The sequence below is a fragment of the Tigriopus californicus genome, chromosome 6, assembly GCF_007210705.1.
Source record: "Tigriopus californicus strain San Diego chromosome 6, Tcal_SD_v2.1, whole genome shotgun sequence".
Lineage (NCBI taxonomy): Eukaryota > Metazoa > Arthropoda > Copepoda > Harpacticoida > Harpacticidae > Tigriopus > Tigriopus californicus.
This window is the reverse complement of record NC_081445.1, coordinates 9,392,130-9,418,244: the sequence shown is the minus strand read 5'-3', so window position 1 is coordinate 9,418,244 and position 26,115 is coordinate 9,392,130. Positions and strand designations below refer to the sequence as shown.

The 26,115-nt window shown below is 39.9% G+C and overlaps 2 protein-coding genes across 2 annotated transcripts in view; one reads left to right on the top strand and one right to left on the bottom strand.

Annotated features, from left to right (window-relative positions):
* LOC131881790 (uncharacterized) overlaps window positions 1–26,115 on the top strand; it is a 44,558-nt gene that overhangs the window by 8,376 nt on the left and 10,067 nt on the right. The window contains exons 13-19 of the mRNA XM_059228746.1: window positions 1,575–1,775; window positions 6,364–6,649; window positions 8,226–8,288; window positions 9,776–9,936; window positions 10,147–10,269; window positions 10,789–10,977; window positions 14,233–14,559. Coding sequence (XP_059084729.1) covers window positions 1,575–1,775; window positions 6,364–6,649; window positions 8,226–8,288; window positions 9,776–9,936; window positions 10,147–10,269; window positions 10,789–10,977; window positions 14,233–14,559 — 1,350 coding nt within the window. The remainder of the gene's footprint in view (window positions 1–1,574; window positions 1,776–6,363; window positions 6,650–8,225; window positions 8,289–9,775; window positions 9,937–10,146; window positions 10,270–10,788; window positions 10,978–14,232; window positions 14,560–26,115) is intronic.
* LOC131881791 (rhodopsin-like) lies at window positions 15,523–22,936 on the bottom strand. The gene is made up of 8 exons (XM_059228747.1): window positions 22,641–22,936; window positions 22,445–22,575; window positions 22,246–22,379; window positions 19,168–19,254; window positions 18,771–19,100; window positions 18,462–18,652; window positions 17,573–17,894; window positions 15,523–16,057 (listed from the first exon to the last, which is right to left on the bottom strand). Exons 1-8 carry the CDS (start codon window positions 22,907–22,909, stop codon window positions 15,899–15,901), a joined length of 1,623 nt encoding a protein of 540 aa, XP_059084730.1. The 5' UTR covers window positions 22,910–22,936; the 3' UTR covers window positions 15,523–15,898.

Genomic DNA, 26,115 nt, shown 5'->3' with positions numbered 1-26,115 from the left:
AACAGGAGGTAAAATTTAGACTGATGCAATCCTACTTATGTCAGAGTTTTTCAAAATATGATTTCGGTGAAAAATTCGAGTTCGCTTAAAGTAAAGTAAAGCTTGGAAAAAGTGGTCCTCATATAGGAATGGGACTGAGAGGCAATCAAACAAGAAGAAATGGTTGGATAGACAAACTTTCCATTTGTGGCGAGAGCTTTTTATATTGTTACGTCTTGTTGTCATAAAGGTATTTTCACTATAATGTTGATAGGGAACCTTGCCTTTCCTAAGCACGAAGAATGCACACCAATGAACAAAATGAAATGGATCTATATGCTTAGAGTAAGGTCGGTTTTCACCATAAAGGGGCGCCATTGAGCGGCTTGAAGAAGTGTGACTGAAAAATGAAAATCGAATTTGTGGCACATCACTAAATAGCCGCAATGTTGTGTGGAAACTATTTTTTAAAGGAGAGAAACGTAACACTGCATCACAATGATGCCAATTTATTTTCAACAGTTGCTAGTTTTGTTTTCGCGCTTGACCTTAAAGCTCATCCCTTGAACCCTGATGAATTTCCTCGGGTCAGTGCTTTCATATCTTGCGTGATCGCGCAAATTTTGCCACTTTTTCCCCGACCACCATTTTTCCACGGCTAGATTTCAAGGCCAAACATAATAACAAAACTAACAATTGCGAACATCAAAGAAAATTCAGTATCGTATCTATTCAGTAAAAAAGCTCATTCAACGATGTGGAGGAAATTTGTATGCTCAAAAATATCAATTTACGATTTTTTCATCAATTAAAATGCTTTCAACCCTGACAAGGCCCTCTTTTGGGGGAAATCATGGCACTGGTCCAAAAGCTTTGATCCGTTGAATTCAATTCGATTATCAACTGAAATACTACCTATCCCTCAAAAAAAGATCAAAAAATAATTTGCAATTTAAAAAAAAAATACGAAATCTAAAATGTTTTCGCGATATCCCATTTTTATTAATCTAGAGGCCATAACTGGCCGATTAAAGTTCAAATTATAAAGCTTTTTACGTATATTTGGGGTACTTTAGAAGAACAGAACCAACAGACTGGGTGTTTAAATTACAGGCGTTTGGACTTGACAGAAAATAAACGAATCCCAAAAGGTTGAAAAAACTTCAATCCATCACCAAAGTGAATCTTGAAAATGAAATGTATTATGTTCTTTCAACTTTGGTCATTGCCATGTCGCATATTAAAATCGAAGTGATTGACTAACGAATCAACTTTTCCAATGGCATAGCTCATATTGTATCCAAATTTCTGATCAGTTAAATAGTAAATATCTTGGGTTGATGCGACTTTTCCACTGCCAAGTTATAAGAAACCCAATTACCTCTACGATTTCTTTTGTAGCACCCTGTAAATGAGCGTGCCTCTTTTGATTGTGGCAATTACCAACAAATGCTGTGTGTTTGTTTGTCTGAATGAACAATGGGTTTCCACATTCCTCATTGTCCGGGTTCTAATGTCATGGTTGCCTTTCAGGCCCACTTGACATGGTCAGGTCGTCACAAACGTTTCACTCTCCTTTCTGGCCTTTGTTACAGAAAAAGATCGAGCATCTTCATGAATCCGTCGTTCAGAATGACTTGCCAGAGCTGCAAGTTAATCTGACACGACGTAAGTTGGCCATTTCCAAGGATGACCAAGGCTTTGGTCTTCTCCACAAGGCCGTGTTTTTGGGGCATCGTGACATCGTTCATTGGCTTTTGGACAAGTTTCCGGAAACCATGGAAGTCAAAGACTGGGTAAGATACGAAGATATGTGTAAGGAAACATCGTTTGATTTATGTCGATTGATTTATGTAGTTCAAACGGGCTACTTATGACTGCTGTTTCCATCACAAAAACAGTAGCATTCTTTAAATAAATGTTCAAACAAAGTTTTGGATATCCACAAATCGGTATTACAGTGTGTCCCGAAATTGAGTTCCTCCTCTTTTATTTGCTCTAAAACTGCTAGCGTAGGTTCAATGCATTTGGCTATTGCTTACCTGGGTAGCCACGCCAAGCTCAATACGATTTCTGATGCGATTGGTTGCACTTTGATAAGACTTTTCTTGAGTTTCAGCTAAAATATGTTTCCACACTTTTTAACGATTTTGTTCGGAGCATCGACATTGATTTCGACCGTCAAAGTAACTAACTCCTTGTGGAGGTATACTCATAAATTTTCGATTGAAGACAAGTCTGGAGGGTTGCTGAACCATCTGAACATTCTCTAGAACAAAGATAATTTCCGATCCGCCTTCTCAAAGGCTATCAGCTATGGCTTTGACCTGGAAAGCCATTTTGCATACCAAGCCAATAACATAAAACAGGGTTTAAAACGTGAGAAACGAAATCACTAAGTATTCTGGTGAAAATATAATCTCAAACAAGAAGCCGATGACTGATCTTGTTTGATATGTAAGGCGGCTACTATTCTTTAGTTTGTTCAAAGCTATTTAAATGAATCTTTTGCAAAAGAGGTAATGTTGAAGACGTGTAAATTCATCAGGGGAACTCAATTTAGGGACACACTGTATGTCAAATTACGACTAAATATACGTCAACGGTTCTAGGGCCTTTTTGAAATATAAGACATAGCGACCTGTCAATACGTTTAATACATTATCAAGATTATTTCTAACACATTGCTGGAGTTTGATATTGTAACTTTATTGCATAATCGGTATCAAAAACGAAATAAGTCTGAAAGCTATTGGTATCGATTACAAACTGACCTTGAGGTGTTCAAATAAGTTTCGATCATCCACTGAACTTTTCGCCATTACCTTGCATTGAATACGACACATATCTAGCGCTTTTAAAGCTGACCTTAACCCTGAATGAGAAAGGCTCTAAGGCATAATCTCCGCTCTAAGAATTTCGCCCCAAGCAACTTCGGAACGTTCAAAGAAAACACTCATCAGATCAAAAGCCTTGAATTTTATCTCACTGAATGGTTTTCATTGGATGCGTCCAAACTTGTGAGTACTGGCTTCAAAGTTATTGTTCCAATTATTCGAATTTATTCCGTATGATTTCCCCAGAAGTATGTTAGAACATGCATGTTGGTCGTGATTTGTCATAAAGCTTCCAATCCTTCAATGACACCTGCATTGATGACATATTTGGTGGTGAGCTCCACATGTAATTTTCGCATTGCCTCTCTCATCAATCAAATCAAAAGACAAGTTTTATCACGGTTTTGAACGCTTCAATTTACCATCATGGCTGAACCTGGGTTCAAAATGTGCTCCAGTCAATGACCTCGAATCCCAATACTCGTGAGCAGACAATCATTACGTGTCAAATTCCTTTCAATCAGTTCGGCCTCAGAGAAGATTTGGAAGCTCTCGCGGCTCACAGATTTATTTGGCACAAGAAAGGGGTACAAGTCGGTACGTACTACGTAATACATCTGAATGTGCTGCGTGTGTTGTTGTACTGTTGTCCAAAGACCGAGACATGCTTTCCCTGAGTGGCCTTTTTCTTAATTCGGTCCTCTTCCCAGTCAACATTGAAGTTTGTGGTGAGTGTCGTTCCCTGGTTAAATGAAAAAGCGACCAACCAAGGCCAGGAAGTGGTGAAGAGTGAAGACCATCAGGACACGAACAAGGGACAGAGGAGGGGTTAGTTGCTTTCCCAACTTCACAGTTACCTTGGTGCACTTTTCTTGGTCATGCTTTATGAACTGGCTTCTTCACCTGGTCCAATTTGTGGAGTTGTTGTGATTCCCCTGAGTTGACTTGGCGGAAAGAAACTGGCTGAGAAACCGGCCGCGAACTTTTGAGAGTTTTGTGAATAATCGAATTCGTCAGCTGACAAGGGAAAACCGATAATTATGTGACTTGTTAAGAGCTCTTCTTGAAGCGGAGGAAGACTAAACGCTCTACCCGATAAGGAGATAAGGACCGGTATTCGTGGCCTTTGTTGATAAGTGGTCTTGATATGACGGGGCCTCGCTAGTGGTGAATAGGGGAAAGGTACAATCATGGTTTTGCCACAGCTGTCCAGTACCATGCTCAGCCCATCAGCCAGTCGTGAGCTTAATCGAGACTTGCATCGCCACAACAGTGTGAGCAATGGGGATTTGCCCAGCTTGGTCCGGGTAGAAAGAGGATCATCCGGACAGGATGGATCATCTTGGATCCGAGAACACCGGATGTTCCTGGCACCCATATCCAACCCCTCTCAGCCGTCGACGACAATGAATTCGGATCTGGAACTGATGGCGCTGAGTAATGGCGGAGGGCGAAGATCGGCCGGAAGATCATTGGAGAATCGAGCCATTGGCGCTTACTACAAGCACTTGGAGAGGTTCAAGGTCCCTCGGACCGAGTCGTGGATGGACCTACAAGGGCAGATTGCTCCCCAAGGACGACCCAACATTCTGAAACCTTTGAAAATTGTTCCACCGGTCACGAAATCCGAGAAACCAACGTGGATCTATGGCAATCCATGGTCCATGTCGGACAAGAAGTTGAGACGTTTTTACAAATCTAGTGATGGGCTCAATTCCATTGATAACGAAAGGATCTTTGTGATCAAGACACCGCATGGCCGTTCCAAGAGTTCACCTCAAGATCGGGCCAAATCCTTATGGGATCTCAGAACACCTTCCACGAGTAGTGAAGAGACAAATAACGCATCCACCTTGACCATGTCTAACCGAGGGACAATGGTTCCATTCTCACCATTACCGTCTCTGGAAGCTCGGAAGACCATCATTCAGGGACGTGGATCACGAGTAGCTAGAGATGACGAGGACTCAGATCAAGCAGATGGGATCAATCAAAGACCATATTCCAATATGAAAATGAAGCGATTGCATTCTATTTGTGTTCCAGTGACTAAGAAAGACGGAGGAGATGCAGAAGTTATGACCTTCCATCACGAACTGGTTAAGCCCGATGACCTGGACGAGGGGGTCGACGTTAGCGGTGACGTTTTGAGGCTCTCCTCTCTGTCACTCTCACATGATTCTAATGGCGAAGAACCTCGAGTTGATGTTCCAAAAGAAACGCGAGATCCATTTCAACTGAGTGATGACGACGACAAGGTGGATTCGAGCAAGGTCAAAATCAAGGAGGTTTCATCAAAGGAACATACTCTGGTTAATGAAAACCACCTGTCCAAGGACTTTGTTAAGGATGCATTCATTTCTCGATATCTCAATCCAAAGGAAGACCTTGAAATGGATGAGGAAGAGGCCTCAATGGTTCTTGAGGCAGCCTTTTTGGACATTCTCAAGACCGATGATGTTAATCCAGAGTTATCTTTAAAATCCAAACCCATCAAACGCCAAACCCGAAGAGGTTCACCAACCAAGGTTAGTCCTGAAAGGAAGCGCTTAAGCTTGGCTGAAAGAGCGCGTTCAAGAGCTTTAGCAAAGATGTCTATGCAGCCATTGCCACCATTGGATAAAAAAGATAAAGACAGGAATGGGTCACTGAAGCCAATCCAAAAACCTTTGGACCACCGCTCCAGATCAAAGAGCGACAACCTAGTTCATTTCACTCAAGCTCCGGCGAAAACAAACAGCGTGCTCCCAAAGAAGTCTTTAAAGACCCCACAAAGCAAGGAAGCTCCAGCAAAGATCAAGCTCAAAAAGCGCCCGCCAAAGGCCAAATCAAAGGAGAAAGTGATGGTGGCTGCCACACCGTTGCTGCCTCCAACCGTTCAAGTCCCAAGCCCTGTGGTAGAAGAAGATGTGGAAAGTATAATGGATGAAGAAGAGGCTACTGATGTTCTTGAAACTGCATTCCTTCTTATGCTGGAAGATAGCGAAACGAAGCCGGATGCTTCACCAGCTGAAGAGTTTCTTCGCCGAGACTCAGTGCCTGTGCGGCTATTTACGGACTTTAGCGATTCAATGTCAAGTCAAATCTTGGAGTCTGTCAAGCATGAGTTGAAACACCGCCAATTTGTGATAATTCGGGAGGATGGGGAAGACGAGGGGGGTCTAATAGAAAAGGGCATTGATAGCTTTGACCAAGTTGTGGATAACCTGTTAAAGAAATTGTCCAAACCGGATGGAGACAGTAGCTCTGCTTCATCAGTCCGGACTTCCTTGAGTGACGAGCAACACGGCTTGAATTCTCAATTCATATTTTCTCCCATACACCAAGAGCTGGATGGAAATATGTTTGTGTTTAGCGCCAAGAAAGGTTTGATTCCGCCAATAATAAAGGCAAAGCGGAAGAAGCGTCCCCGCTCGTTAAAGTCAAGTCCCAAATGTAGATAAAATTGTCAAAAACTCTGTGTCAGATAAATCCATTCCAATTGAGTAGCCAAACATGCAATACAAACCGAATTGCTTTTTCCTAGTTGAGAATTTTCATTCCACAGGACGGTCGAATACCTCTACATTATACGGCCTGTAACCCAAAGGCCAGTGAGTTCCAAACAATCTTGGTGAGCTCCGGATCTGAGGAGTCGGCCGAGGACAGCAAGGGGAAAACTGTTCAGTACTATTTGGAGCATAAGGATGAGATCACCATCCCCGATTGGAACCCAAAGCCGATATTGATGCCACCCTCCCCTAAGAAGAGCGTTCCGCTGAAGGCTGGGGCAGGAATAGAAAGGGCTGCCATGAGTCTTAAATCCAAACGAGAGGATCGAGAAACTAAAGAAGGTGAGGGAAGAGTGGTGAATTTAGATTCTAATACTAGTGTGGGTGTTACAGAAGCAAGCTCTCGGTTGCGCGAAAGTGCCTGTTATCAAAAGAACCTGTCAAATGTTGTCACAAGCCCAGTTTTGCCACACGGACACCATCTGGGGCAAGTGTTTCCAAGTCTTGCGTCTGAGTTGGCGCAAGACAATAGGTGGCCGAGGTTTCCATTTTCTTCAGGGACTTTCTCGACTCTTCTCGGAAGTGCAGCTGGACACAACATATCTTCTATTGAGAGTATTTCAATACCACAACGAACAGTTTGGTTGTGTTTGATTTCAACTGATTGAGTTTTGATCCTTTATTTTTGCAACCAAGTAGACGATATAAGTGGTATTTAGTTTTGGTGCGCTAAATCCAAAATCTTTCTTTCACATTACAAGACAGAAATGAAATCGTATGAAGAGATTTATGTTGATTTAGCAAAAGTTAACTCAATAGTAGTTGTTACTTCATTCAACAGAACATTTCAACATGGTGAGAGCCTGTTGATGAGCTACGAGGAGGGAATAGACTATTTCAGCCTGGCGTCATCAGATTAAGAAGCTATCGTCATTTGCCGTTCAAACAGCTAGTTTCTTGCAAGATGGCTCGCTTAAAAAGCCAAATTTGGCTCATTGCTGGACAAAATTAGGATTGAGTTTCATCCAGGCTGGTCAAGGAATGGGACTAAGCAAACATACGTTTTCGCATGTTTCAGCATACAGGGTGTAAAGAAATTAAGGGCCTCCATGGCTGTTTTTAACTATATATCTCATGGCTCAAAGATTTCTTTCACATTAAACCACAAGGATTCCTTAACAGACACTGTTTAGTACATAGAGGCATATTACAAATGGTCTAATGATATCCCAGAGGCAATGGGCAACCCTCTGAGCGATTGCCGTCAAAACAATGACTGAAAATTCCAAGTGAGCGCAGTCTTAAGGCCAGAACCAAAGATAAGGGCATCCTGAAGGCCGGCAAAGACCAAGAGACGTTGGTGAGCCTTTCAGTGTTTATCCTCAAACCATTTGAAAGTGGAGAACCTCATGCAAATGCGATAAATTCATTTAGAACAGACCGGACCAAGGGCCGAAATCTGGAATTTCAAGAGTCAATCTTTCGGTGGCCAAATATCAGAGGGTTGCCAATAACCTTTAGAGTTAATTCGGATCATTCATGGTATGGCGCTAGGATTTTCAATATGCCCTTTCGTTGAAAACTGCAGATTCAATATGATCAAATTATTATTCGAGTAAGGGGAAAGGATTTTCAGAAGCCTCAAAGAGCGGCCCTTAATTTCTTTGCACCCTGTAAGATCTACAACACTAACTCCTTTAAACAACCTTTTTATCATAATGAAATTAATTGATAGCTTCTCCACGTCGCGAATAACAGTCACTACTTGACACACAAACAGTATGATGTCTGATTCATCATATTTATGTCACTTTTCTGGCCTTAGCCACCCAATGCTCAGAAGGAGCCATTTCAAAAGAAATGAACATCCGTATTGGAACAAGAAATTCCTTGACCATGAACTATTTGTTCCTTGCAGCCTTGGAACGAAAGTTAAGCAGTCCGGAGAAGAAGCCGTCGCCCAGACCCGCTGCCATAGATGGTAAGGAAGAGAGATCACCTCTGAGGTAGCTGTGATTCAATGGACAGCTGCCATCAGCTGACACTCCAGGGTATCATTTCTCGCTATTCCATGCATCCCACTCCTCCTCGGCTCCCACATTGCCAACGTTTTGCTTGCTTCTTTATGTTAGTTCCCTGGTAGACCTAGTTGACGACACTGTTTTCAAATGCCCGGGACTATATGTCCTTTCACACTTGCGTACAATGGAATCGTACTTCTAAGCATGAAGCCCCTGTGTTCACTTGGTACGAACCCACCCATGGGTTCACAATGGAAGATTGTCCGTACTCTGCCAAACATGTGGTCGGCCGCGTTCATCAATTGAACCACCACCCACTGCATTGTTCTACACGTGACTGAATAATAAACGATGTTTACTCACTATTGACATTGGTATGAGTTATTTGCATGGCCAGCTTTCTTTCAATCATTTGTTGGTGGGAACCAGCTCAGAGAACGAGTATTTTTGTTCCCTCTCAAGCAAGGGTAAGTGGAAAGTTTTATCCTCGTTTGCTCAAGTCCGATGGGGGACCCTTCTAAAACTGCTAGGACGATCTTTTCCCGAGATTGCAGCAAAATGATGTTGGCATAGAGTTCTATTTTTTGGTACGTGGAAAAAAGATTAATCCGTTTTCTTGTCTCGATTAGGGATAGCCCGTTGTTGCAAAAGCATTTCTTGGGCCTTTGTTGATCGAAATTTGTTGAAAATCCCAGCATGCACCTCTAACCAAAGAGACATAGTTCAGTACTATTTCTAACTTTAGAAAAAATAGATGGATCACTATAAACCCCTCTAATGGGGCCTGGAATCCCATCATTTCCTATTCATAAAGGTCAGGATTCCCCACATGAAAAAGGATTATTAGTCCATTGTCCCATTCTGGCTTGGTCTCGAGTTCCAGAGTTCCAAGTGGGACAGCAATCTTGATAATCTCTGTGGACTCAGATCAAGGTTATTATACCTGGTCAGACAAGGCGAAGTACAGGACCAAAGTGGAACTCACCACAAAGGACTCTTGAAGCAAATTTGGAACCAGAATGACTAAGAGTGTTTAGTTTTGTGTTGGCGGACCAGTCTGAGTAGTGGGTTTTCATGTGTCACAAATTTGTTTCACCGGAGGATCCATATGAGCCATTCTCCACATTCTTTTCCGGCTACGGAGGTAATCACGTATTTACATTGAACTGTCTATTCATAGTCTATTGTTGATTTACTGAAAAATGGTTGCCAGCCTAAAAGACAGGGAAGTTGGAGGCTTCCACAAAACATATAGGTCAAGCCTTAATACATATGCGTCTTGGACTTAGCTTGGAACATTATCAGTTCAAATTTGAAAAGGGTAGCATGAGAGGAAAGTGGTTTACAAAAATTTCACTTTTAGCACCGGATGTGCTTAACTTTGATTTAGATTTGTTTCAAATTAACCTTTGAGCTGAGTTGAGAGCCAAAATTAACATGTTTCCAGGAATGGAGATCAATCCCACGAACATACGAATATGGATCCATGAGCGAGATATCAGCAATTTAGAACGAGTCGTCTGGGAAGGCTTTGGGCATTTGCTCACGGGTCAAACATCCAGTCATTCAAAAATAAGGAAATTTCTAGAGGCCACTCCGAAATTAATGGTGAGTATAATTCATTTTTACTTGAACTATCTACCACCTCAAATCCTTCAGCATCTACCAAGCTCTTTTTTAATAAGATTGAAAAGCGTTTTTAGACTAAGTTGGAGTGTTAAGTGTACAGTGCTTTGTAGAGAAAAATTTGTTGACAACCATTTTTCAGCAGGTTGTACTTTGATTCGATTAAAGCGAGTAATTGTCCATTCATTTCAGAATGATATCAAAGAGGTGCACGAGGCTGCCGTTTTGGGAAACGTGGACCCAATCATCAACAAAGAGTATCGCCAGCCAATATACACTTCCAAGGATATCAATGGCATTCCAGCGTTTCATAAGGTTGGTTTCAGGGTGACCAGATCCGAACCAATTATTTAAAGTAATTGGGTCAAACAAGAGGTGACATAAATCTCATAATCCATCTCAAAATCTCGATACCATGGAAGTTCTCAATTGAAAAATAGGATCTCCAAAACCCGAATGAAATGCTTTTTACAACGGCCACTTTCATCTATTTTCCTGTGGAAAAATCTTAAACCGAACATGTCATGAACTTTTGACACCGTAATGGCACCAAACCCAGTTGTTCGTTTAAAAACACAAGTTAACGTTTTATCACGATAGTTAAAAAAATGATTCAAAAAAGATTAATTGTCCAATGCTATTTTTCAAACGACCTCAAAAAAAATCTTTGGCGTGAAAATAGAAAAATGCTAAAAGGTATTTCTTGCCCAAAGCAAATTCTTGCTTTTTTTCACCTAAATTTGGCCACCATGGGTGAGGCTCGAGTTCCAATCAGCTCCCAAAGCAACCCTCTGTAATATGCCTTTGGTGTCATGTGTCTGTTCTCATTTTTAGGCTGTGGCCAACGGACATCGAGAAGTCGCGCAGCATTTGATGGAAAAAACCGACCGATCCGTCTTGAACGTAACTGACAGGCATGGACGTTATGCCTTGCATTATGCCGCGGGCATTGCCGATGAGGATGACAAAGCGATGTACAACTGGCTCATCGAGTACGGAGCAGAGGATCACAAAGCTGATGAGGTACTAAATACACTTCAGGATCTGTGAGAGCCCCTAGGGGGATTGGTTATTATCACAAATGCCTCTGCTCGTCGTCCATGGGAGAGTTAGTGCTTTGATAAGTTTTTAGAGTGTAAGGTAGAAATGAGGAGAAAAGAAATGGGTGATATGGAAGATTGCTATTTCGAGATGATCGAAGACCTGGTCTGTACTTTTAACGTACTTGGGTTAACAATCATGAGATTTTTTTCAATCGATAACGGACCAACCTTTTGCTCATGGATGCCTTATGACGGCAAACACAATTGTTAGTTGTTAGCCTAAATATTTTGTCAAACACTACGTGGTGGCTGGAAAATCATTCCCAAATAGGGTTTAAAAGCCCGTAAAACTGTCTTCAAAATTGGTATATGCAAAATAGTTGGCAAGAATAATACGATTAATTTAGGTTTGCTGGGGTACCGTATTGGTAGAGCATCCGCTTTCCAATTTGCGAATCCTGAGTCGATCCCAGGCTAACCAAGTCCAAGCTTCTCTGTGGTATTTGATTACAGCATGAGTTGCTGCTTTAACAGCTTAAATGGGCGAACCTGCGGTCATTCCCGAGGGTGAGGTAATAATTTATGTTGGGCTGTGATGACGAAGCGGGAATATCTCTCGATTGGGACACCCATCATTCTGGCTTCGTAACAAATAAAACAAAACAATACGAGTAATTTGAATAGACTTTTAGGTCTTGTCAATAGCCACGCATACTGCGACTTCAATTGGAGTGCACCTCATTAGGTAGTCATCACTAGAGACTGGATTTCAATTTTCTGTTTTACGAAAATTAATTTTCAATTTTTGCACCATTTTAAAAGCAACAATTTTTGAGTAAATTTGGAATAAGATTTCAATTTTGGGCTGTATTTGTCACTTCAGCCAAAATAACAGAACACAATGCAGCTACAACAATAGACGAGCCCATTTTGACCCGTATAATGATTACCAAAGTGTCGTCAATTGTGAAGGTCTAGTATTTAAAAGAGCACACAAAGAGTGACGAGTACCCTTTCAAGATCATGACAACTCTACTCAATGTATTGTAGGTGATGTGATAATGTTAGCAATTAAAGGGCATGCATGACTCAAGATTAAGATGTTTCTTAGTGCTGAAACACATCATTAGAGACAACCTTCCTATTAGCTTTAAACTCAAGCGGACTTACAGAGAACAAAGAACAGGAAGGGGAAGGGTGAAACGGTCGCTTTTCCGAACATAACCCAACCCTAACAAACCCCTTACCTAGCCTAAACATCCCTCATTTGTTGATACAAGGGCCTCTATTATTGCAGGGTAAATTAGATTCAAGTGCTTCAACCCCCTACGCCCCATAACTACTCAGAAAAATTTTCCCATTCAATTTCATACGTCATCCACCGATGTTTTCATTTTTGATAAATTCTCCACTTTAGAAAAGAAATACATTTTTCATCGAAAAAAAGAAGAATGCCAAAACGCATCAATTTCAAATCCGGTCTCTAACTCATAAAAGTAAATTGTGCAGATAATGAACTAATTCCAAAACTGGCTTCAAATTAGTTTGGACCTTAAAATTGCCCCAAAACTACTCTTGATAATAATCAAAGCATTAGTCGTTCCTCATTAAATGGAACGAATCACAGTTGCAATTACTTTGGTCAAAAATAGTACTACGTTACCAAACCTTTACTTGAAAAAAATGTAGTGGTGTTACTCGTTACTCGTTACTTCCTTAAAATTTAGATGACCAACATTTTATGGTTTTTGCCCCATCAAGAGCAGATTTCTTTAAATAAGTTGTGTTTTTTTATTCAAGCAGCCCTAACGTGCAACATTAGAAGGCTTCGTGTCAACATTTTTCAATAATGAGCATTGACATTTAATCTAAGGATAATTGTTCAAAATGTATTGAATCATAATGATTGAGGACTCAAGTCAACGAGAAATTTTCCTTGCTTGACAACTGCACTGAATCAGGTCTTCAGTCCAGCGAAATTTGATTGAGAAAATGTTGTTTCTTTTTGGCTTGGTTTTTCACAGGCTTTTCTCACCGCTACGAACAATGTAAACCCCAGTACTATTAAAATGAAAGGTTATTATTCGGCTATTTATTACCTTTCAATCTTTATCTGATATTTGGTCCCCCAACAAGAACACCCTGAGAGCAGTTACGAGCCAGCGCAATTGTCAACCCTGCCTTTCTTTCTTCATAATATGCTACGAGTACATGGAAATAGCAAAAAATTATGCATAGCCGAGGGGCTGAGCCTTAACTTTCCTCAGCTGTCACGATATAAACAAAAAATCAAAGGCCTTTCTGGAAGCTGAAAAGGAACGAGCAACGAGTATTTTTTTAGTTTTGGGGTCGTTGCAATTGCAAATTTAAAAATGTTGTGATGAAACTACAGTTCCTTTTTGGAAAAAAAGGAACGAATTGCTGTAATTTCGTTTCTTACAATATCGTCACAAATGCCTTGATAAAAATGCACGCTTTATTGCACTCAAAGTTTCCTTGCTAATGTGCTCAGTAAGTGACCTAATGCATGATTGTTTTCGTCTAAAATCCCGAAAAATTATTTCAACTTTTGGACTTCCTCAGCTCAAAATAGAATGAGCTTTATGGAAATTCTTGCGAATGGATTCCACCAATTTTCTTCGGTGTGGTTTCAGATTGAAATGCGTATTTTTTTCCTTTTGCAAAGGTATTCTATTGGCAGGCAAATCTTTCGAGATGTTATTTGATATGATTGTGATATACAATATTCACATGAATGTTTACAAAAACGTGTTCACGTGCGACCTTATTTTCCTCCTTCCACCAACGAATGTCGATTTTGGCCAAGATATATTCATTCACAAAGAAAAGTTTCATAAAGCATGCAACCCCTGTAACAAAATCAGTCGGAGCAAAATAAAATGTTGAAGGAATTTGTCGGTTAAGGTTAACACCTCAATTTGAAAGAAGATCAGACGATATGTGTGAAAACTTTTGTGACTCTCCTACTCAATAGCTTCATACTGGATGTCACGAACAAAAAAGGCTAGTCGTAGCTCCATTGAAGCAACCTCTTTTCAGCTTTCATAAAAGACTCCCACGGAGATTGCAGAAAAGCACAGATCCGTACACGAACTAATAAATAAGTTATGTTCCGGATTGACACGGCCCTTGAGTTCATCTTAAGATGTTGTATGTGCCTTCTCAAGTGTACACTAATTTGTCTTTTTTATCTCTCTTTCTTTCTTTCTTGTAGCTTATGAAAGCTCCTTCTTACTACATCACCAACCCTCAGAAAATTAAATACCTGAATTGTAGCCTCATCCCGGAAGCGCCCCGGATTATTGCCTCTCCGCGCAAAGAATCAGCCGCAGTTGGAAAATCTGCCACATCCGCTAAACCAGATATGAATCTCAACAACAACAATAATAACAACAACAACCATCATCAAAAAGAAAAAGGCAGCAAAAGCCCGACAAGAGCCAAAAGTAGAAGTGTTTCTCCGAGGAAAAGAAAATCCTCAGAAACAGAGCGTAAAGGAATTAACGGCGTTCCCGAATGGAAAAACATCACAAAAGAGCACGTGAGTCAATGATTTTTTTCAATGATGGCAATCAGCCCACAGATGGCGCTTACCCTCTCATCTGGCGATGGAGCGCAACATTACCATGTTGTGCTTCAAGTGCTACATGACAAAATTGGAACATTGAAGCAAAAAAAGGAAAAAGACGTCACCATTAAATTTTGAGAGGTCACTCGTACATTTGAGGCTTAAAAGTTCTTTGTGAAGGATTAAATTGAAATTCCAATCGATATGTAAATCAAAGCAATGGTTCATGTACACTGTCACAGTTTTACTCAATTAAAATACTCTTTAGATTCAAAAAGCTATGTTTTTGCCTCACTTTGATGAATTAGAGTTTTTCGTTCTTACAAAAGACTTTTGAAACCTTAGAAAAGTGTTTTGTTTAACATTGCTCTTTGCATCTTGTTTTTAGTACCTCTACTGTTTTGAAAAATATCCTAGTGACCTCTCAAACCTTGTGCTGACATTATTAGACAACTGCTACTTAAAGGACACGCCTCTTTTTCAGTAGGCTTGTGCATTTCCATTTCTAGATCAGTAGATAAACCGATTAAAAAAACGCTTCTTCTTCAATTATATACATGAGGTACGTCTAGCATTTAAACCAATATCAAATGGAAGTGTGCAGTTTGTCACGTCACAACTGGATGATGCCCTAATAGAGGCGAACAAAAATTAGTAAAAATAAACCATTGATTCCACAACAATACTTTGATATTTGAACCATATGGTAAATGGGCCACTTGAAAACAATTCAGAAATTTCAATTTTTGAATTAGCTGCAAGATCCACAACCTTGACGAAAATCATCATTTGAGCACCATCTCAAGTGCATTCATCAACTAACACCATTTTTTGGTATCTAAGACAATACAGTCTTTCTGCTGAGTAAAATAATAATGGTTCTGAATTTTATCGTCAGAGAGCTCTGTTCAATTTTTTTTTAATTATTGTAAAACCCTTCAACTCAAAATATGCTGGTAAACCCAATGAGGCAAATTGCTCCTCAATTTTGGTGATGCCTTTCTTTTTTGATTCAAGATGAGCAACAATAACCGACATTTTCCTCAATGTTAGCCCTTAGAACGGTAGATGGTGCCACCTTCGGATATTGATAACGCCAATTTGAAAATATATATCTTGTCTTCAAAGTACGTTGGAAGAAGTTTGAAGCATTATGAATCAAGAGGGGCTTTTGGATGATTGATCAATTTATTCGTACAATATGTGGCTGGAACTTCTGAAGATTAACAGAGGTGATTTAAAAATCGAAACACATTTAGGGAAAAGTTGGGAAGATAAAAATCACTTTTGTCCAAGGGTCGGAAGAACTTTCTCATCGGCAAGAATGGTTTCCTCCGGATGTGGAAGGAGCGAGATGAGAACCCTGGACCAACTCGGCCAAGTCAGCCTTAAGCTCCCAATACAAGTTTTCAGGCATTCGGTAGTTTCGGATGACATTTGATTGAGATGGTTCCTCGGTTAACCAACGGGCCTGGAACGGAAATATTTGTTCCATTCAGTTCCATTTGTAAACTCAAATGATAGAGCTGTATCTATTTCAAAGCGTATTTCCAAGGCATATTGACATATAATTATTGTTATGCTTATCTTATTTTTTGAGATGTAACGTTTACATTGAAATAATGTTGACCTATGTGATCAAAAGTGTAAATATGTGAACTTTGGCCCCTCTTTTCGCAATACTGCAAAACCCATGTTGTTGCTTATTGCATTTCAGATAGAAGGCACTTTAGAGATAGATGAGGGTTTGTTTTATTTATTCAGGTCGTTTTATGATGGACCTTCGTAGTACCAACTGTCATTGGAAACATAGATGAATCACTATAAGCCATTCTGCCCATTTCCGCATCAAAGGACTATTATTGCATTGACACAACCAGATGTTTATGATGTGTTCAGTCAATAAGTACTACGCCTTATCAGCAAGTAGTAGTATTAGCGGTCTTTGAATAATCAAGGAGCCAAAAACAACTGGCACAAACAATTGCCCTATTGACTATTGTAAATAAAACTTAAGATACGGCATGCCAAACATCTTTTTCAAGGTAAAATGGAAACGTGTGATCCAGTTTGGTTCACATTTGTTTTAAACTCCAATTAGTTACTGCCTCCAGCTGACTTTGTGCCTTTTAAGTAAAACCACATAAGTTTACTCTCACATATTAAACTGTCAAGCTGTCGAAATTTGAACTTAAACTTTGATTCAAAGTCACTCCTAAGAAGAGTCATATCGCAAATGCATTGGAATATATTTTGAAATAACCTGCATTTGTTAGTGGTTAGTTCACAATAGCAGAAAAGTCAATTGATGTAAATTTCGCTGCTGCATATTCCGTACTTAAAATGTGGAACATTGTCACCAAAGTTTTGGTTGCTCATATGTGTGAAACGGATCTTGAATTGAACAATATGGAGGATATGTACTATGTTGTAGACACGATCGCTCTCATCTTTTTTTTAGATCTGCTTCCCTCTAAAATTAGCAGGGAATACGAAGGGCCTTGTTGATCCGGTTGCATTTTTCAAGTCAGACTGGGACGAATTTTTAGATAGAATTCCAGATCAACCCTACATTCAATGAATAGCTTGGTCTGCCAACTCAAATTCATTGACAGGCCAAATATCATATAAAGATTGAAAGGTAATGAATAGTCGAATTATAACCTTTCATTTTCATAGTACTGGGGATTACAGCAGTTAGAAAGGCCCTTAAAAACCAAACAAAAACAAAAAAAAAGATCCAAGCGACCTCAAAAAACATTTGGTCTCTAGAAGTAAAGTGTGGAAATTGCCACCTCAAGTTTTTGTCACTTTCAAACCAACTCAGTTTTCTCGAAGGAAGTCACCATGAAATTGCCCATCCATTTTCTTTCTGAACCAGCCCCAATTTTGGAGGCCCTACAATTTGCTTGCTTCACTATCGCTACTACAATAGTACAGCACTTAGATGCACGACCACAAAAGAGCTCAAATCGACTGGTCTTACCTCAATGGCTTGGCACAACTCCTCAAATTTGGCTTGTTCAATCTCGAGATTTTTTTGCACTTGCTGAATTCGAATCTCGCTCACGCTGACATGTTGAGTTTTGGACGTGGTTTTCGAGTTCGAATTCGACAGATCCCCTTTGACACTAGCGTCAATTTTGGGCTCTTGACGGCGTCGGCCTTTGAGAACGCGTTTCTTGGAATTCAAGGGGGGACCTTTCCGAAGGTCCAATGGCATCCCTCCTTTGACGGATGACTTGGATTGGGAGGGACTGTTCAACCACGGAAGAATTTGATTGACATGCTTCTTGAAATGAGGAAGTCTGTAAAGAGAGACAATTATAATTCACTTTGGTCCATGTCTCTTGTTGTACTAACAAGATGACATGGATTGATCTTTATTGTGGTTTCATTTGCCAAATCAGTAAGAACTTCCATTCGTTGCTTTTTTGCATTTGCAATTTTCGCGAAGTCACTAAGAATGACTCCTCTCGAGTTGAACAGACCTTCTTGAGGTGAGATAAACACTCAAAGTTTCGGCCTTATATTTGAGAAATTTCCATCAGATTTGGTTGCATCTTGGATCGCTGTACAAGATTTCTTGACGTGGAACAAAATTTGATTGCATGACAATTTTTGGTGACGTTTCAAAGGTTCAAATTGATTATTAAAACTGGAGTTTTTGGAGCAAACACTCGATCAAAATTTTTAACCACGATAGGACCAAAAATTTTATCCAACTTTTCTATTTATTTTCCTCATGTCGTCATAAACATTGACATCTTCATTTTGATGCAATGAAACACCAAAAAACGTTCTTTCATTCTGACAGATTAATACAATGTAACACCAAAAAACGGTCATTCATTCTGACACATCAATGAATTTACCTGAGACCATAAATGAAGGTGTTGACAATGGAGGAGCATTTGGCCAGAGTTAAGGCCGTCAAAGAGATCCCTGGGCTGATCCAATAGCCCAACCCATGTTCTTGAAGCATGGCAATAACTGCATACGGGGTCCAAGTGACAATCCACACGCCAATAATGAATAGAGCCATCCGAGCTAGGCACTTTTCTTTCTAAAATCATATTAAGAGATCAAAATAAAAAATAGACAAAAAATCAAATCACATGGCTGCATATTCGGGATAGGTCTTTGGCAGGCATCAAAGCGAAAACACGAGTAATTTAACGTACCTCGAGGGTCTTCCGCAAGAACTCTTCGGCATATTGATCCGAGTACAGAACACTGTGTCCTGTAGGTCCATTTCCGTTGAGAGTGGCTTCAGTGAAGGACGATTCATGTTCCTGGTCTTTCTTGCCCGAATCCAAGAGCTGGGATTGAATCTGTCTCATGTGATTGAGCACACATTGGCGTGATTGTCGAGTGAACCAGTATATTTTGAGATATGACATACAGATGATCATCAACGGGATAAAGTAGCCGAAGACCATCAGTGTATAAACATACGCCTGATCCCAGAATTCATGGCTCCAAGTGTCGAAGGAACAGCCCAAGAAGTAAGCCTAAGAAAAATGGACTGGCTCTGGTCTAGTGAATCTGGCTTGGATTATGAGGTCAGGCTGATCTTACCTCTGAGACATACTGGTTCCAGCCAAAAATTGGGGCCATGGAAAATACGGAGGTTATGACCCAAATCGTTCCCACGCAAATGAGTACCTGTAAGCAGAGGACAGAGAATCTCTTGATCAAACTAGTCTCAAGTAGAGTACTAAGGAGAGAAACGTCACTCCCAAATGGCCAGTAACGTTTTGAAGTAACACGTCTACGTATTAGGAGTTTGGCGGCAAGCGTGAAAGACCAGCCATCTTTTTGGCAGTGTTCTGTTTCAATAAAAACAGTTTGACGAATTATTGGGCAGTCAGGGGCTCTTTTTTTCAAAATCAAATTCCATCGTTCTTATTACAACCGGTGCTTTCATTACGAGGGTCAATTGAAAACCTAGTGATATTCATAACTGAACAAAGTTTACCCTAAAGAAGAGTAATAACCCACCAATGCTTGATGGCTTGAAGATAAAACAGGGGAAAAGTTCATGTTAGAAAATGCCAAGTAAGCGCAGCCTTGAGGTTAGAATTAAAACTAAGGCTAGACTGAAAGCCACCAAGAGCCCGAGGGAGGTAGTTGAGGTTTCGGTGTCCATCCTCGAGCCCTTGGACAGTGGAAAGCTCAATGCAAGAAATGCGAATCATTCAGGAATAGCCTTAGGCCCTGGAATCCGGGATTCCTTAAGTTGTCTCCAGGGGGTCAAAATAACTCAAGGGTTACTTTTGTTCGTACTTCTGTTCTTCAGGCCAAAATAGGATGATTTATGAAATGGCACTAGATTTTTTCCATAAGCCCTCATTATGAAAGCTTTAGATTTGATATAATTCAGCAATTCCTTGAGAGGCACCAATGGTGGTCTTGATTTATTCCTACCCTTTTTATAACAAATGGCTTCTTGTATTCAAAAACCAACCAATAAAGTCATAACGCCTCTCATTCAAGAATATTGATATAAGTGATTTCTTTCCACCCTGTACGTTTTTGGGTGACTTATGGTCATTGTTTCCGTCTAGCAAATATCAATCACATTTTCTTGTTGTTTGAAATTCTAAGCATATTATTAATTTCAAGTGACCTTTTTGATCAGATTGAGCATCAAAAGATCCCTTGAGGCATCAACATCTCTAAAAGAGAACCTTAAATGCGGAATTATGAAATTTAGAACCACCTAAAATGTACTCATAGTTTTGTCAATGACATGCCTTGAATAATTTCTTTGGATATTCGAGAAGTATGCTCGTTAAAAACTACAGTACAAGCTCAGTTTTCCCATCATTCTTAACAATGCCAAAGGAGTTTCTTTTGGAACGGCAAGACGTATCCTTCATATGATAGGATTAAAACTTAGGGCTTGAGCTAATCGATTTATTCTCTATCGCCTAAACAAATCGAAATGGCCCATTTGAAGGTGTTCCGTAGGCTTTTACAAGGAATGAATGTCCAAGGGAACCAGCATTCCGAATCTTATGTTTTAGTTTAACAAGGTTTACAATATTTATGACACCTGAGCACTTTCAGCAACTAAAGGTCATTTTCGTTAACCATGTGCACGTGATTTCCGGTTTCAGAAACTTCATGCTTAAAAGAAAAAAAAATCAGTTTCATTTCATAAAATGCTCGGCAGACCCCCAAGACCAGCAAACAATTTACTTTAGTGGATCTTGAACGATCCATTTTGTTCCAAAAGAACAGACAAACTCAGACACGTCTCTTAACAATGCGTTGAGAAACCAGCAGTAGACAGGTGTCAGTTCTGGGCTTGATCTGCCATTCTTGCACAAAAGTAGGGGGAAAAGAAATAAAGGTTCCATTGGTTTCGAACTGGATCTTGCTTTCTATTATAACTTATCCTTGCCGGATTTCAAGTGGGGAACGAATGACCATTGTGGAAACATCAAATGGCAAGGACATCAGATCACTTGAAATGAACTAATTTAAACGAGGCCTGAGTTTAGTGATAGCATAAAGGAAGCAGGGCCAAGCGAGTGCAATGCGAGCTAGCCAGGTGGACTTGTTTGCAAAGCTGGTGGGTGACAGCTGAAAGGCTGTAAGGGTAAGGTACCTGATTTTTCAATGGGATGGATTGCCGATGAAGCTGGAGTAAAAAACCACAAAAAAATTGATTTTGGGGTTTCTTCTAATTTATTACAACTTCCATGGTGATGGGATCAAATAAATTTTCTAAATCAAGGTTGCCAGAAAACTTGGAATGTTAAAAACTAGGTTTGAGCAAAAAGGTAACCCTGGTTTGAGAAAAGAAATATCAGGGTTCCATATTGGGCTAACTAACCGATTTCCCACGTGCCACGAGATGCTTTTTTTGACTTACATAGTGATATGTCAAGGTTTTGGCTGTGGCATGAATCAATTACAATAGTTTTGAAATTAGGGGAGCCGTTATGTGAAAAACCCAAGGACGATCCAATTTGAATTAAAGATGGATAAAATTTTCAGGAACAATACGCTTCCAAGGCTGCCAATTTCAATTACAGTATCTAACCGTATACTGAATGTAAGTTGTACGTTATAAAAGCAGCATTGTTCGTTGACATTCGATTCGCTATTTTTGGCTGAAACATGTGATTTCACCAAGCATAAAAGACATGGCCTTAACTGAGAACTGGTCCCATAAATATTTTAGATACAAAGCCAAAGCGTCTTCTCAGGCTAAATATTTTGTATTGATGGATTTGACCCTTTTTCCATGTACTTTGGATAGGTTGTGTTGAGCAAATTCTGCCAGAAAATAATATCACCCTTTTCCATCATATTAACTGCGTAGAAAAGCCAAAAAAATGTTGTAGCAATTTTAAATAAAATTCATAGAAATTTAAAAACGTTTAAAGTTTACAAAAAGTATATCAAAACTTGTGTCCACCTAGCAATAAACGAAACAATTCCAAAAACAGGCAGGTATGTAGTTATCTCATTCAGTTTTCTTCCAATATTTACATGCTTTTTACGCAGGATTTTTATATCATTTTTGCCTTTAGGTTTTACTGTAGAAATTTGCCAACTTTAGCTCCGATCTCAAAGGCCCTTCATCGTTCCAATTGAAATGGTTCTAAAAAGCATATATTCTCTTTATTCAATGATGCTCACCTGAATATGCGTGAATCGCTTGGACTTCACAATCGGATAATGAATGGCATTAGCACGGTCCAAGGAGATGATGGTGATGGTCCAAATCTGGACCAATCCCGCTTGGGTGCCAAGTGATGCAAAGGCAATGCAACCTGTACCCAGAATATGAAAATTGGGACTAAATATACTGTACAAGATGGTGCTTTCTTTGCCGTACCTGTGGTGCCCAAAATTGGCCCGCCCGCAAAGGCATTCACCACCAACAACCACGTTTTGGTCATCATGAGAAAATCTGCCAAAATTAAACTGATGGCTAACTTATTGGTTGGGGTCTGCAAACTTGGGTTCCTAGAAGTAATATGCAGCATCGTTAAGGGTGTTTCCTCCCGCAGGTCCCAAGGGACTACTTTCACCTTCTGTAAATCACCAACCACAATGTATTGGCACCATAAGAGACGAGGATGAGAAAAACCAGACAGACACTGAGCAAAGTTCCATCCAACTGACTGATGAAGCCTTGTTCCAACCAATGACTTGGGATCACGGCTGCAAATTGTGGGAACCGTTGGGAGATCTGACACAGATGATGAGTTGTCCGGTTAACGGTGCAAAACTGAGCAAAATTAGAACCGTTCAAAGTGTACACTTCACTTAAATTCTGGACGGAGATTGGATGATCCATGACGTCGAATGGAACACCAACCGTCGCTCTTGGATGCTGGGGAATAACTGAAGTCCCCTCGAGAGTTTCTATACATACATATACAAGATACTGTGAAGTTCTCTCTGGAATAGAGACATCGGTCCTTCCCTCGCTCATTCGCTCATGGTCTTCAAGAAGCCGAAGGGACCTTTCGGTCTTTACATTTTTCTGCAAGGAACCAAGTGCAGAGACATTGGATGACACGTGGATCAACCGGATGTGCACTCGCAACAGACGAGATTTTGCGGAACTTTTCTTCATACATACAAATGAGTGTGAACTTGAAGGGGTTTGTCTGATGTGGTTGTTGCGGATATCGTTATCGGGGGAAAGTTTGGAGGTTTCTCGTCTTACTACTTTTTAGAATTGTATTTTTCTCGGTTTTCATTTATTGACTTTTAAAGCCTTCTCTCCTCCATTCACCATTGCTCTCTTTTGTTCATTTCCAATATGTAAATATACCCGTTCCACTCAGTTATCATTATCGAGGAACATAACAATATTAGACATTTCCTAATCTAACACTGGTCGTGAATTTTTTTTGCAATATTATTTTGGAGTGGCATCAAAGTGTTGTCCAACATTTCCTTTCAGATAAAAGACATCAAATTGGGAAGAGCTTGACTTGTACAGGGTTGTCCAGAGAGTTTGGGATAAATTCGAGAAGCGTGCAACAATGGGATAAATTTTTGCTGGAAACGCTGATGGGGCCTTTTTTGGATTCTCATTTCGTCCACATATCAACAAAGAGTCATGCACTCATGAATATTGGTTCTTGCAACATGATATGGCTTTAAAATCTTTACGTCTGTGTTAGACTGGGGATAAAAGTACCGCGCGGGAGCCACCTTTCCATTCAAATCTGCTTCTTATGTAGTCTTTAAATTCCTCCTTGTGAGGGTCTGAAAATAATCCCTCTTTTTTAGCCTTCTGAACGACTTGAAAGGTCACATAGATTCCCACAAATAGTCGCACTAATTAAGTGTCTATGACAAGAAGATACATTTGGCTGTTTGGGAACATGGCCAGAACGTGGGAACGTGCAAATACAATCGGATGGATATCGATTGCATCCCAATGCTCGATTTAGCATTAAATCTCGAATTTACAGTATTTTCTGGGAAAACCCAATTCTTTACAACTGTTATTATATGGGTCTCGAATGTTCTCAAGAAATCAAACACATTGTAAAATTAAGATCCGACTGTACTTCAAGACACTTCAAAACTATTTTGCCTTAATATTCCTCAATCCTTGCCCTAAAGTATTCGGAACAATCCTGTGTTTTTCTGTTTAAAACACCTCAATCATCATTCATCATCTAATAGGACAACAGGGACTAGCTCAAATCAAACATCAAATAATGAAATGAGTTATAGTTTTGCTATTAATATGAAGCATAGACCACTTGTCTATGTATGAAGCTAGTCTGACCCCAGAGGTCGTTTTATCTCAATTGATATACCCTGCCATCTATCGGTTAAGCTGAGACTTAAGAAAAATTCGTCAGTCCATGGAGGTCGCAATTTAACTGGAGGTCTTTCCAATTGTCGTTTGATACCCCGCTAGGCTTTGATCTCATTAAGAAACCAGGCTAAAACGATTATTTAAGTGATATCTTGGATCGGTTTTCGCCCTTTATCATTTCTAAGAGGCTACTGCTGATTATTTGAACCCTTATGCTCCAGTTTTCACGTATTGAATTGTATATAAATTCAAGATGATTGACATTAGAATACAAGGATCATGAAATAGATGGCTCTTCTTGCTCTGTAAAGGTTAATTCACTTTTGATTTACTGTCAAGGAGTGCTTGGATGTTTCTGGCAACCACTGACATCAAAAATATTTTGGAACTGGAAATTTTATTTGTTCGTCCATGTTGTGTCACCCGTTTAGCTGAATCTAAATTTGGACAACAAACAACTTGAAGCAAAGAAAAAACAGGTTTGCCAAAAATTCTTCTAGCAACAGCCTATATCTTGCCAGTTCCACCCTATAATTTTGAATGTCTATGATTTGAATGATTGAATCGACCTGGCTTGGATTACGTGACTAAGATTTTTTTCAAAATTCAATGAGAGGTTGAGTTCATGGTTTTTAAATTTTCCGTTGTACTACTCTGGGTACATTTCGAGGCGGCAAATCTGTCCTGTGTTCCGTTGTCATTGGTCAATCTAAAAAGAAAAAACAGTTTGTTCAGCCGCTTAAGCTAACCAAGGAATGGTGCATTACTACTTTCTGGTTTTTTTAATTCTAATTTCCCTTGAGGCCTCACACAATTTTTTTTATCTCACGATGTCAATTGAACGAAAATTTCATCATAGCTTAAGACATTATCACATTGTTAATGCTAACAATAATACAAATGGTAAAGAAGGGTAGCTCCACTATCCATTGACCATGGGCTATGTAAAATAAAAATATCTGTTAATTCCAATTTTTTAAAGGGGGAGATAAGTCACTCCCCAGCAACTATAGGCCGATTTTTCTCATTTCGAATATTGCGAAGGTGTTTGAGAAGATCATGAAGTCCGAACTTGCTCAAATTCTTGAAGTCCATGAAGTCCTTCCTCCTAGCCAGCACGGGTTCCGAGCACATTTTAGCACGGTTGCCCAACTGATTGCGCATTTAGAGCACGTCGTTGAGGGACTGGAAAGGCACAAGTCAGTTGATGTTGTCTATCTTGATTTTGCCAAGGCCCTTGATAAAGTAGATCACGGCCTTTTGTTGAGTAGACTTCATGACATTGGGATCCGATCCAAGGCAAGGTTCTCAATTGGATAAGAAGCTTCATCCAGGATAGGAAGCAAATTGTTAAGGTCGAGGGATCCCTAAGTGACATACATGATGTCAAGTCAGGTGTTCCCCAGGGCTCCATCTTGGGGCATCTCCTTTTTATAATATTCGTTGCCCCGCTTCACAAGCTTCGCATTACTGACAGTCTCTCCACAGTGGTAAAAATACCCTTTAAAGTTTTGATGGAAATTCCCAAGCACATCTTGGCATTTTTCTCCCTCAGAAAATTGTGGGGAACAATTTGATTTTTTTGGTTTATGAAATTCTAGCCCACATAAAAAACTTACATACCTAAAAACATTATAAAAACTAAAATTTTCAAAAACCTACTCAATGTAAGTTGGGAGCACATTTAGTTAGCTCTTGAATATAAATTATGATATCAT